Below are 13,177 nucleotides of genomic sequence, written 5' to 3'. Positions count from 1 at the left end.
AACAAGATATTTTCTTTCTTTTTAGTTCACTAATTTCTGTTAATGTATCCTATTTATCTCAAAGCCTTTTATTTGGCTTTAAAAGGATGTTATTTTCATCCTAGGTTATTGTGTTATTTATTTCAAGTTCTAAGTTCGAGTTTATCCTTTGATCTATTTGAGTTAACACTGTGTTATTTTAAATCAAGTTTAGTTCTTTAGGCCCAAGATTTAATTTAATCTTGGTCTAGTTCACCTTTAGATTTCAACCATTTCATTGCACTGATTAGAATATACTGGACATTCAAAGCTAATATTCAGCGCACTGTGTTAGAGGCTCAGTTGTGTCTCAGTTGTTTTAACTCTAAGTACCATAGAGTAATGTGGTAACATCTGGACTGACGAGTTTACTGTCAGCGTATAAATGTAACAGGCCTCAGTGCTGGTTCTAACAGTCTGAGCTGCTTCCAGCTTTATTTGTGAAGAGCACAGCAGCTTACAAAACACGTAGCGAGCTCGTACAGCTGCGACGTAAAACTTTCATTAGCTAAGATGACCTTAAAATAACGGAGCTACGTGCAGTGATGCTAGCGTTAGCCACGTTACCTTCAACAGGTGGTCAGACTGAGTAAACAGGCACTCAGTCAGAGGTTAACTCTCCGTTTCGCTGCAGGGTCCCTTCATTCTTCACATATCCGTGTCGAGCTGAGTGTAAATCCCGAGGCTGAACGGCCTTTGTACAAGCACACACGCTTCTTAGCAGGGCGAAGCTATGAGCTAGAAAAATCCAAGCAGACAGCCTGTGTCTGTCCAACCAATCAGAGAGCCCCTGATGGATTGGACATGGATTTTGAAATGCAGTTTATTAAAGTGCAATTCGAAAATGAATTTACAAATGCAGAATTTATTCTACAATTCATTATTTAAGGACAGAAATCTTTATTTCGGTGCGTGTGGCTCTTGTGGTCCTCCATAGACCTCACCTTAGAGGAAACAGCTATAAATTTTGCAAAGTATATCACAAGAATACAATAATGAATAAAACAATTGCCAAATCCTGTCTGACGACTCCTCGCTGATTATTAGCTTTAGTCTGACAAGTAATCCACAACAATCTAAATCATTAGACTGTTTCTGAGGCTTTGCAGTTTTGGAGAAAGAGTTTTGCTTCCCAAACAAAGCATTGTCTGAATAAATCTGAGTGTATGTGCCATGTACTTTGGGTAATCCAACTGTAAAGCATAGGTAAGTCCAAATAATAGGCAAACCGCCTGAGGGAAGTCTTTAATGTTGTCCATGACCAGATTTCCCTCAATGACAATGGCAGTGGAGGTAGGATGGAGATAGACTGAGCTTGAACCCTGCGGGGGATCGTCTTCACTCAGAACACTCAGCACACCAAGTGTAACTGATGCCAGGGCCTCATTGATCTCAATTCAATTCAATTCAATTTTATTTATATAGCGCCAAATCACAACAAAAGTCGCCTCAAGGCGCTTTATATTGTACAGTAGATCGCACAATAATAAATACAGAGAAAAACCCAACAATCATATGACCCCCTATGAGCAAGCACTTTGGTGACAGTGGGAAGGAAAAACTCCCTTTTAACAGGAAGAAACCTCCGGCAGAACCAGGCTCAGGGAGGGGCGGGGCCATCTGCTGCGACCGGTTGGGGTGAGAGAAGGAAGACAGGATAAAGACATGCTGTGGAAGAGAGACAGAGGTTAATAACAGATATGATTCGATGCAGAGAGGTCTGTTAACACATAGTGAGTGAGAAAGGTGACTGGAAAGGAAAAACTCAATGCATCATGGGAATCCCCGGCAGCCTACGTCTATTGCAGCATAACTAAGGGAGGATTCAGGGCCACCTGGTCCAGCCCTAACTATATGCTTTAGCAAAAAGGAAAGTTTGAAGCCTAATCTTGAAAGTAGAGATAGTGTCTGTCTCCTGAATCCAAACTGAAAGCTGGTTCCACAGAAGAGGGGCCTGAAAACTGAAGGCTCTGCCTCCCATTCTACTTTTAAATACTCTAGGAACAACAAGTAGGCCTGCAGTGTGAGAGCGAAGTGCTCTAATAGGGTGATATGGTACTACAAGGTCATTAAGATAAGATGGGGCCTGATTATTTAAGACCTTGTATGTGAGGAGCAGGATTTTGAATTCAATTCTGGATTTAACAGGAAGCCAATGAAGGGAAGCCAAAACAGGAGAAATCTGCTCTCTCTTTCTAGTCCCTGTCAGGACTCTTGCTGCAGCATTTTGGATCAGCTGAAGGCTTTTCAGCGAGTTTTTAGGACATCCTGATAATAATGAATTACAGTAGTCCAGCCTGGAAGTAATAAATGCATGAACTAGTTTTTCAGCGTCACTCTGAGACAGGATATTTCTAACTTTAGAGATGTTGCACAAATGGAAGAAAGCAGTCTTACATATTTGTTAAATATGTGTGTTGAAGGACATGTCCTGGTCAAAAATGACTCCAAGGTTCCTCACAGCATTACTGGAGGCCAAGGTAATGCCATCCAGAGTAAGAATCTGGTTAGATACCATATTTCTAAGATTTTCAGGGCCGAGTACAATAACCTCAGTTTGATCTGAATTAAGAAGCAGAAAGTTAGCGGCCATCCAGGTCTTTATGTCTTTAAGACATTCCTGCAGTTTAACTAATTGGTGTGTGTTACCTGGCTTCATGGACAGATAGAGCTGCGTGTCATCTGCATAGCAGTGAAAATGTATGCTATGTCTTCTAATGATGCTGCCTAGGGGAAGCATGTATAATGTAAATAGAATTGGTCCTAGCACTGAACCCTGTGGAACTCCATAATTGACCTTAGTGTGTGAAGAGGACTCTCCATTTACATGTACAAATTGGAGTCTATTAGATAGATATGATACAAACCACTGCAGTGCAGTACCTGTAATACCTACAGCATGTTCTAATCGCTCTAATAGGATATTATGATCAACAGTATCAAACGCAGCACTGAGGTCTAGCAGGACAAGCACAGAGATGAGTCCACTGTCAGAGGCCATAAGAAGATCATTTGTAACCTTCACTAAAGCTGTTTCTGTGCTGTGATGAGCTCTGAAACCTGACTGAAACTCTTCAAATAAGCCATTCCTCTGCAGATGATCTGTTAGCTGTTTGACAACTACTCTTTCAAGGATGTTTGATATGAAAGGAAGGTTGGAGATTGGCCTATAATTAGCTAAGACAGCTGGGTCTAGAGATGCTTTTTAAGTAAAGGTTTAACTACAGCCACCTTGAAGGCCTGTGGTACATAGCTGATTATTAGAGATAGGTTGATCATATTTAAGATCGAAGAATTAATTAATGGCAGGACTTCTTTGAGCAGTTTTGTAGGAATGGGGTCTAAAAGACACGTTGATGGTTTGGAGGAAGTAATTATTGAAGTTAACTCAGAAAGATCAATTGGAGAAAAAGAGTCTAACTTAACATCAATGGTACTAAAAGTAGCTGTAGATAATATTACATCTGTGGGATGATTATTGGTAATTTTTTCTCTAATGATAAAAATGTTATTTGTGAAGAAGTTCATGAAGTCATTACTAGTTAACGTTAAAGGGATGGTTGGCTCAGTAGAGCTCTGACTGTTTGTCAGCCTGGCTACAGTGCTGAAGAGAAACCTGGGGTTGTTCTTATTTTCTTCAATCAGTGACGAATAGTAAGATGTTCTGGCTTTGCGGAGGGCTTTCTTATAAAGCAACAAACTATTTCTCCAGGCTAAATGATGATCCTCTAAATTTGTGACACGCCATTTCCTCTCCAGCTTACGAGTTATCTGCTTTAGGCTACGTGTTTGAGAATTATACCACGGAGTCAGGTACTTCTGATTTGAGGCCTTAGTTTTCACAGGAGCTACAGTATCCAGAGTCGTACGTAGTGAGGAGGTAAAATTATTAACAAGATAATCGACCTCTGTTGGAGTAGCGTTCAGATAGCTGCTCTGCTCTATGTTGGTACAGGGCATTGAAGATGATAACAGTGGGTGGATTATATTCTTAAACTTAGTTACAGCACTTTCAGAAAGACATCTACTGTGATAAAGTCTACTCTCCACTGCTGTGTAATCAATTATTGTAAATGTGAATGTTATCAGGAAATGATCAGACAGCAGAGGGTTTTCAGGAAACACTGTTAAATGTTCAGTTTCTATGCCATATGTTAAAACAAGATCTAGAGTGTGATTAAAGTGGTGGGTGGGTTCTTTTACATTTTGAGAGAAGCCAATTGAGTCTAATAACAGATTAAATGCCATGTTGAGGCTGTCATTTTTAGCATCTACATGGATGTTAAAATCACCCACAATAATTATTTTATCTGAGCTGAGCACTAAATCAGATAAAAAGTCTGAGAAATCAGAGAGAAACTCTGTGTAAGGCCCAGGTGGACGATAGATGATAACAAGTAAGACTGGTTTCTGAGTTTTACAGCTGGGGTGGACGAGGCTAAGCATCAGGCTTTCAAATGAATTAAAAGTCTGTCTTGGTCTTTGGTTGATTAATAGGCTGGTGTGAAAAATTGCTGCCACACCGCCCCCTCGGCCTGTGCTTCGAGGTTTCTGGTAGTTAGAATGACTCGGGGGTGTTGATTCATTTAAACTAACATACTCATCCTGCTGCAACCAGGTTTCTGTAAGGCAGAGTAAATCGATTTGTTGATCAATTATTAAGTCATGTACTAACAGAGACTTGGAGGAGAGAGACCTAATATTTAATAATCCACATTTCACTGTTTTACTCTTTGGTTCAGATGTGGATACTGTATTGTTCTTTCTTTGTGATTTTTTATGTTTAAGTTGTTTATTGCTGGTTTTTAGTTTGTTTTTTGTCTGTTTGGGAGCTGACAGAGTATCTATGGAGATGGGTTTTGGGGGGGGGTAGCAGGAGGTATCCTGCAATAAAACACAGATGCTGTCAGCACCAAGTGATGTTTGCTACCTACTACATTTGCTCTTGATAAGAAAACATTTTATCTTTGCTACTTAATATGCACTGAAACACTGCTTCCAAAAAAGTACTGTACATGTATAAAAAATAAGCATGAATGCTGATAGGTTTGTGTAGCACACACCTATTGCTGGAACGCCAAGATAATTCTACTACAATGGCAAAAACAAGACGCAAGTCACCAGAGCTCTTTGTGTTGCTCATGCACGAGGGAGAGAACCGTGATGAGCGCTGTTCCTGACGTTCGAACCCCAGTCACTCTCAGTCAGCTCCCCCGTAGCACTGCTCTTTATTGTAGTTACATGAATATATATAGTCTCATTAACATATGACGACTTACATAGGCATACATGTGAACAAAGAGTACCGTCTGTGTATGTGTAGGTATGCGTGTGTGTGTGTGTGTGTGTCAAGATGTGACCCTGTGAACGACTCCTCAAAGCTGGTGCTGGGAGCCCAGCGGTCCACCTAAACAAAGGGCTCTTATACTTAAGCAGATTCAGAGTAGGTGTCCTCCCATAGTATAAATCAGTAAGAGAAGGTATGACCTTTCTCATGACCCTAGGATGTGTGTGCATGCCAGAGCACTCTGGGAGGCACACACAGTCTTTGCAGACTGCTAAGGATCAGACCTCTATCATTATGCAATTGATTATATACCTCAAAGCATATATGAGTATATATTTCTAAGCATAAATGACAATCCAACCAAGTATATTAAACAAAAGCTACACATTTATAAACATGACTACTGGCCATTCCCTGCAATCTAGTTTCTCTGACATTACAAAGTAATTCCTTACTTTTTATTTAAATATAGGCTGTTTTCATACCTATCTGTTAACGTGCAACCAAAATATTTTACTGTTCAAAAGCTAAACAGTAAAACATATACGGTATAAACACAGCTGCATTTCTAAAGTGTTTGTGTTAGTAGTGGATATGATCTTTGAAATGGAGACAAAAGCATTGTTGTGTGCACATAGTTACAAAGCACGTCTTGTAACATTTAGTGGCGTCATCACCAAGAATGATTGGAATGCCTTTCAGGACAACAGAATGCAGTGCAGTGACATCTTGAGTCTAATAACAGAATAGAGAAAATATTAGTAAAAAGAAACAATTTTGCCACGATGAAAATAATAAAATTTCAATAAGAAAATACTCACAAAACCAGTGATGTCCTGCAATAGCTCGGTCAGTTTCTGCCCAGTAGTTCCTTTTTTGGACTCGAATATTTCAATAAAACGTGGGGTGAGCTGGTCCAAAGTCTCAATGAAGTCTCCCTCTAGGTTCTTGCTGGTAATTCTAAAGAACTCAGCAAATATCTTAAAGCAGAAAGGAAGGAGGGGTAGAGAAAAGAGCTAATTATTTGGTTATTGTATAATGTCTTCCAGCAGAGACTAGCAATTAGAACACTTGGTGACAAAGGTAATAATTTTCATCAATAAATCCTTAAGGTTCTTTAAAATAATAAGTAGTGAAATTCATCCTATAAAGCTAATGGGAATTATGGCGATTCGGCTTTGTCATCTTATCATAATCCTCATCATAAGTAAAATCTTTTGTGTAAGTTGTTATTTTTTTAATAACCTTTGTTTTACCTGCAATCCATTCTACTCATGTGATGTCATTGACTCTGCGTGATTTTACTTTTTGATGACAGAAATTATGATTTCATAAAACTCAGTTCTTCTGTTAAACCTTAAGACAGGTAGCTTACCTGTCTCTCTTTGAAAAGACCTGGCCACCGTTCAGCCATGTTCTGTACAGCAGGTGCCTCTTTTACAATCTCTTGCCTACGTAGTGGAAATGTCAGATCCATCAACTGTGAGATGAGAGTGGCATCTGGCAGTTTCTTCTTTATTTCATCTGCCATGACCTTCCTTGCATTTTCGAGGGTTATTTCATCGTGTCCATCAGGAAAGTTGGGCAGATAATTTGCTTCACCTCTTTTTGGTCGTTTCACATTCTTGCTTGAGTACTCTCCCACTGGGTTGGCTTTACTTCGTTTACCTCCATTTACTGTTACATCTTCAAATCCAACTTTCCGAAGCTTTGTGCAATAGTTCGCCATCTTAAATTTCAGGCTGTTCTTCCAGCCGTACCATCCTGGCTGTAGACCGGGCTCTGTAAGGCAGGGGTGCTTGCTAATCAGTGCTTTTGCAACGCTGGTGAAGTCGTCATCATCATCTGGATATGCCTTGAAAGTGTACATTGACTCAGCAATTTTTTCAAGTATGTCATGCTTCATGTCTCTTGATACAGTCATTCGTGTCCCATCTTTCATGAAGGCAAGATCTCCCTGTCTAAGTCTGTACTCAACATCTACTGAGAAATTGGGTATATTAAAGAAGTCCGGCCACTGTTGTCTTAGTGAATGTGATGTCCCACAAGCTGACAGGATCTCAGTGTCTGCTGTGCTGCACTCCGTGTCTGATGATGTGTTGGGTGATGAAAGACTTCTTAGATTAAGAGTTATGAGAAGGAGGATTTTCAGTGTTGCTTTTTCAGGCAAGTGTCCTATTTCAGTTAAATTGCAGAGGGCATTATTGAAGTCTTCATCTTCATACTGTAGTTTAAAGTCATACTGCAGCGACAGTTGATTCTTCAACTGATCTTTCAGGTCTTCAATAGAATCTGGTCTCTTACTCAACATCAACTTTCTAATATCATCATCACTGATGACAACTCTGAGCAACATTTGTTGGTCCATATTCAAGTGATCCTGAGAATAGAGACACGTATGAAATCCAAACATTTAAGTTACTGTCACTCAACATAATATGTACCGCTTAAGTGTAATAAGCTGTCTTCCTGTCACTTTGTAAAGTGACCGGGGGAAAGGATCATTCAGCTCACACAACTCAGTGACTGAGATAATGGACAAATGGTTGCCACAGAGCTCATAGGCTCTAAAATGCTCATGATACCATGAGGTCATGAGTCTGCAGACAAATAATATCTCAGTATTGATCACCACAATCTTTGTTATTTGTCTGAAATCTGGGAGTCCTGAGCAAGATCCAACAGAAACGACCATATCAGCACTGTATTTAATGCCATGCACACATGCAGAAGATGCCACAAGGACTGTTCTGCTGAGCATTCCTGTGAAAAAGATACTTCTGCACATTTTCAGGAAATGAATCAACCATCACAGACTTTGTCAATTTCAACAGATGCCTTAAAAAAAAGGGGCTGATGACAAATGGAAGGACATCATTTTTTGGTGCCTCATAGCCAAAGTAAGTGTTATGTTCTTGAAATTGTGAGCATGATGCACAACTTCTTTGAAAAATTTGTGTTTTCCTTCAAAACGCATTGTCCACACAGCAGACAATGGACCAGACTTTTGGATTAATTGAGGGTAGTGCTCAATGTAGTGGTGCTTTGGCCTTATTGTTTCATTCGGGAACACTTTTTGAAATAGATGTCTATGTTCTGCAATCTTGCAGTCAAGAAAGTACATGGTTTCCTCTGTAAAGCTTGCAGACAATGACAACTCAACTACATCTTTTAAGTTCATCAAAACCTCCCAGGTTTCATCCCCCTCAGGAATGCGATGACCAACTAGTAGTGGCAAAAGTCGGAGAAGTGTCCAATTTTCATGGCCATTTCCTCCAATTGTTCGCTTGGAGTAAAAGTTCTTTGTGATGAGCTGTGGTTGATTTGTTCTGTCTGAAAATGCATATGGAAATAGTTTGATTGCCGCATTCAAGACTTAGAGTGTGAAATATCCTTTTGATACGAAACCCTTCAAACACAAGGCTAATTCAAGTGGAACAACACCCTCAAGGAGATCATGCAAAAGGTCTGGCGGGTACCCATCAACAACATGAAAATTTTCCAAGCTTACAGTAAGAGGGCAATTTCCTTTCACACCATATTCTTGAGACATGGCAGAATCCTCCAAAACGTCACGTACATGTCTGTCATGACTTTCTTTAGTTCTTGGTTGAAACGTGCCTGTCCGCACTTCCTTGAGCTGAATTTCTTCCCGCTTTGCCATGCAGAATCTGCACATCCGACTGACTGTGAAGCTTTCAAAGAACCCTCCTAAAGAATGGGCAGCTAAGTTGTCTGCTGCGACAAATAACACAGTGCCTTTGATGCTGGATCCTAACTGCTCAACATATACACCATGTTGCTCCAGTGAAACTAGGTCCTGAATGAGAGGGTGAAGAATTTCACTATAGCCGTATTCTTTGATGTAACTGACCTTGCAGAGCAGGGCAAGCTGAATAGAATGAAGAGACGAGCGATATTTAGGGTGCAAATTGCCAAGAACCCAGTAAATGGCACAAAGTTTGTGTTTTCTTTTTGAAGTTCCCAAGGGATTAGCAACCTCAAAGTCATCAATGTACAAGCAAAGAGCTATTCTGAACTCTTCTTCTGTCAAGAGATGATTGTCTTTGAATCGGAAACCATCTTTGTATGACTTGTAACCCTGTGTCACATTTGACTCAGATGACATGGCCTTATCCAAGATGTCCCTATTGCTTAGAATTGTCTGCAGCATTTTCAGTATAGGGACATACAAAAATGTGTGCTTGTCTTTTTTCAGCGTATACTCAATGGGCATTACCACAGGAAATTCTCTTAAAATGTATACTGTTCGCTTGCTGGTAGTTGACAATGATCCTCCACTAGAAGTGCATTTCAGGAATGCATTATTATCAGTTAATACCTTAACTATCTCGTTCACTAAATAGTCATCAGACTGATGTACTATTCTTTGAATAGAGGAATGGATTAATGGCTGTGACAGCAAATGAATTTGGTTTATTTGCTCTATAACATCTTGCAGGGCAGTTTCAGAGATGTTAAAAATCGAGGTCATTTTCAAGAACAGAGCAGCTACATTATGTTCCAACTGTCTCTCCAAATCTTCTACATTTTAATCCAAATGCTGTATCAGCAGCATCAGAGTCACTGTCCTCGGGTTCAACAGTCAGTGTCAAAATATCAAATAGACCATTAAAAAAAACAAATGATTACCTCAAAACTGTTGAGATGTACAAATAAATGAGACGGCTCATTTCAAGTAAAATATAACAAAAGAAAGTATAAAGTTTATTAAATGTTCTAACAGTTAGAAGAAACAAAGCATGCATCTCTATTTTTGTGAGACCGAACTTTTAGAAATCCAATAGTGTGAATTACATTAACAGCTGTTATTACAACTTTTACTACAGCTTTTATAAAAATACAAATTCCCAAAGCTTTTTCACTGTGTAGGTAAAAATACCTTTACTGCTGGGATTGTTGAATGTATGGTATTCCCACCATCAGTCTACGCCTGAAGAGGGAAGGTGCACAGCAATTAAACGCAAACATTAAAAACAAAAAGAAAAAAAAAGGAAAAAAATAATATTACTTTAAATTTAACAGTGACAATCAAAAACTGCGCCACAGTCAATATACTTTTAGTAAATGTTCAATGGACTATTTCAAGATTTGAAACAATATAAAATATTTATTTTGCATGATCTACTCGAACAGGACCTTCTCTCTGCTTAATGAGCTCCTGGCATATAAATTAATCAGCAGGTAAAGATCTGAATGACAAATTAAAACTAAATGTGGAAACATTTATTTTTTTAACACAATTTATTTGCATTATTTGTATTCATCTGTATACCTTGCAATATAGACATATACAAGTTACAGCTTAAACTGAATTTAGTACACTGACAGTTGTAATATCTATCTGAAATATCTGTAGTATCACAAATGTGGACAAATGTGGAGTGGACACCTGAAATTGAAAGCTCAATGCACATGCAATTTGTCCCGAGAAGAATGTTACAGTGGCTATAATATTTTTTTTTTTTCTCTTTTTGACAAGTAGGAATTGTCCTCAAAGATATTTTTAGTTAAAGAAATACAACTGCAGATGTTTAAACCATAATTACTAGACATGAGTGTGCTCCCCTGCAGAAAAGGACTGATAAACAACATGAAACTAACCTTGTAGTGGGCCATAATAAACAAAAAACATTAATAAACATCTGAAAAGTATGACAGTAAAACTTAATTAGCCACATTTGCCTCCAATGGGCCTCTCACCCATTCCACATCCACACAGCTCTGCCTCAGTCTGCAACCTCTTACATCCTCAGCTCTGCTCCTGAAACCCATGAGATCCAGCTCTGGATTTCACTTATTTGCTCGGACTAGTTCTCCACACTCTTGTGGACTTGTTATACAGCCAAACACCAAAGGTCTGTCCCAAAACCTAGGAGAACCTGGTCTATGTTGGCCACGCAAGTGATGTCCTGCAATAGCTTGGTGAAATGGGCTGGTCTAGCCTTCAGATTTACGTCACCAGCTGCCTCAGTTGAGTTTAATAAACTCAGCCGTCTGCTCCTTCCTCGCTAATATATAACAGAACATTGGAGTAAACGCTTGACTATCTCACACTTCTGTTTAATCAGTTTTCTGTTTAAAAACTGTGTGAAAACTATAACTTTAATCTCAGCCAAACCGATTTACTCAGGAACAAATAAAACACTAATAAAAGCCAAACAATATCTAAGTCACTTATATATCATGTTTAACTTGAGTAGCAAAAGACTGCGGGGGGTTTGAAAACGATGTGCCGGAGTCCGCTGTTCTTGCCGGCTCTAGTGAGCCTTGAACCCCCGTCTAACTATCGAGCTGGTGGGTAACAGACGTCTCTGAAAACGTGGGAGCACTTTTGCAAATATGCGATATCTTGATAAACCGAGCAGATATTTGAAGTTTACACAGCTACATTCTCGCCTGAAAATGTGTGAAAAGTTTATTTTGTGATGCAGAAAGAGTAATAAAAGTAATATTAAAACTAAGTAGCTGCCGCCATTGTTGGAAACTGGAATTGGCTGGGCCGCGCTATGAATTCTGGGATAGGATACGCCCCACCAAGGAGCGTGGCTAACAAGTTTGAAATAATACTCTTTCTTTAGCCGGAAACAGCTAATGGCATCAAACCCGCCAAAAAGATTTTCAGACAAGAATGATTTTGTTAAATGTAAAAATGGCCGAGGTTGTTACAGAATGACTTAAATTCACAATAAACACGTTATTGATACTCAAAAGCATGTGCCGTAATAAATCTTGCCAAGAAGTTATTTGCAAGAAAAAAAAATCAAAATGTGATTTTCCACCTTCTCCATTATTTCAGCCTTGAGAAATAAGATAAGATAAGATAAGATAAGATGGCCTTTATTAGTCCCACAGGTGGGAAATTTGTTTTGTTACAGCAAAAGTGCAAAGTTATGTAGCAGAAATTAGAAAACACTGGAATGCAATAAAATACAATAAAATAAAATAAAATACTATATACAATAGAATAAAAATAGAATAATATATACAATAGAATAAAATAGAAATACAAATACTATATACAACTGAGTAGGAAAATACAAAAACACAACTTCGTCAGAAGAAGAATTGCACGTATAGCAGTCTTATTGCACATGTGTGGGTTTGTGTGTTTGATCAGCTGCAAAAGTCTTTATTGTAGAGTCTGACAGCAGTGGGGAGGAAAGACCTGCGAAATCTCTCCGTCCCACACCGTGGGTGCCGCAGTCTCCCACTGAAGGAGCTGCTCAGTGCTGTCACAGTCTCATGCATGGGGTGGGAGATGTTGTCCAACAGGGATGACAGCTTAGCCGCCATTCTCCTGTCACTCACCACCTCCACTGGGTCCAGAGGGCATCCTAGAACAGAGCTGGCCCTTCGGATCAGCCTGTTCAGTCTCTTCCTGTCCCCAGCAGAGATGCTGCCCCCCCAGCAGACCACACCATAAAAGATGGCTGAGGCCACCACAGAGTCATAGAAGGTCTTCAGGAGTGGGCCCTCCACTCCAAACGACCTGAGTCTCCGCAGCAGGTACAGCCTGCTCTGCCCTTTCCTGTAGAGGGCGTCTGAGTTATGAGTCCAGTCCAGTTTGTTGTTCAGATGAACACCAAGGTACCTGTAGCTGTCCACAGCCTCGATGTCCATACCTTGGATGTTCAGTGGTTGCAGTGGAGGATGTTTGTGCCTGCGGAAGTCTACCACCAGCTCCTTGGTTTTACTGGCGTTGATCTGGAGGTAGTTCAGCTGGCACCAGTCCACAAAGTCTTGAGTCAGTCCTCTGTACTCCTTGTCGTCCCCATCAGTGATGAGGCCGACTACTGCAGAGTCATCAGAGAACTTCTGCAGGAAGCACTGGGTGGAGTTGTGGGAGAA

The 13,177-nt window shown here is 39.8% G+C and overlaps 1 protein-coding gene across 1 annotated transcript; it reads right to left on the bottom strand.

Annotated features, from left to right (window-relative positions):
• Positions 1-4,854: 4,854 nt before the first annotated feature.
• On the bottom strand, positions 4,855-7,748 carry LOC102082521 (uncharacterized). Its single transcript, XM_005477782.4, has 3 exons — positions 6,681-7,748; positions 6,127-6,285; positions 4,855-6,040 (listed from the first exon to the last, which is right to left on the bottom strand). The coding sequence occupies exons 1-3, from the start codon at positions 7,716-7,718 to the stop codon at positions 5,888-5,890; spliced, it is 1,350 nt and encodes a 449-aa protein (XP_005477839.2). The 5' UTR covers positions 7,719-7,748; the 3' UTR covers positions 4,855-5,887.
• Positions 7,749-13,177: the final 5,429 nt, after the last annotated feature.

Source organism: Oreochromis niloticus, linkage group LG20 (assembly GCF_001858045.2).
Source record: "Oreochromis niloticus isolate F11D_XX linkage group LG20, O_niloticus_UMD_NMBU, whole genome shotgun sequence".
In the NCBI taxonomy this organism is placed as follows: domain Eukaryota; kingdom Metazoa; phylum Chordata; class Actinopteri; order Cichliformes; family Cichlidae; genus Oreochromis; species Oreochromis niloticus.
This window is presented reverse-complemented; position numbering and strand designations above follow the sequence as displayed.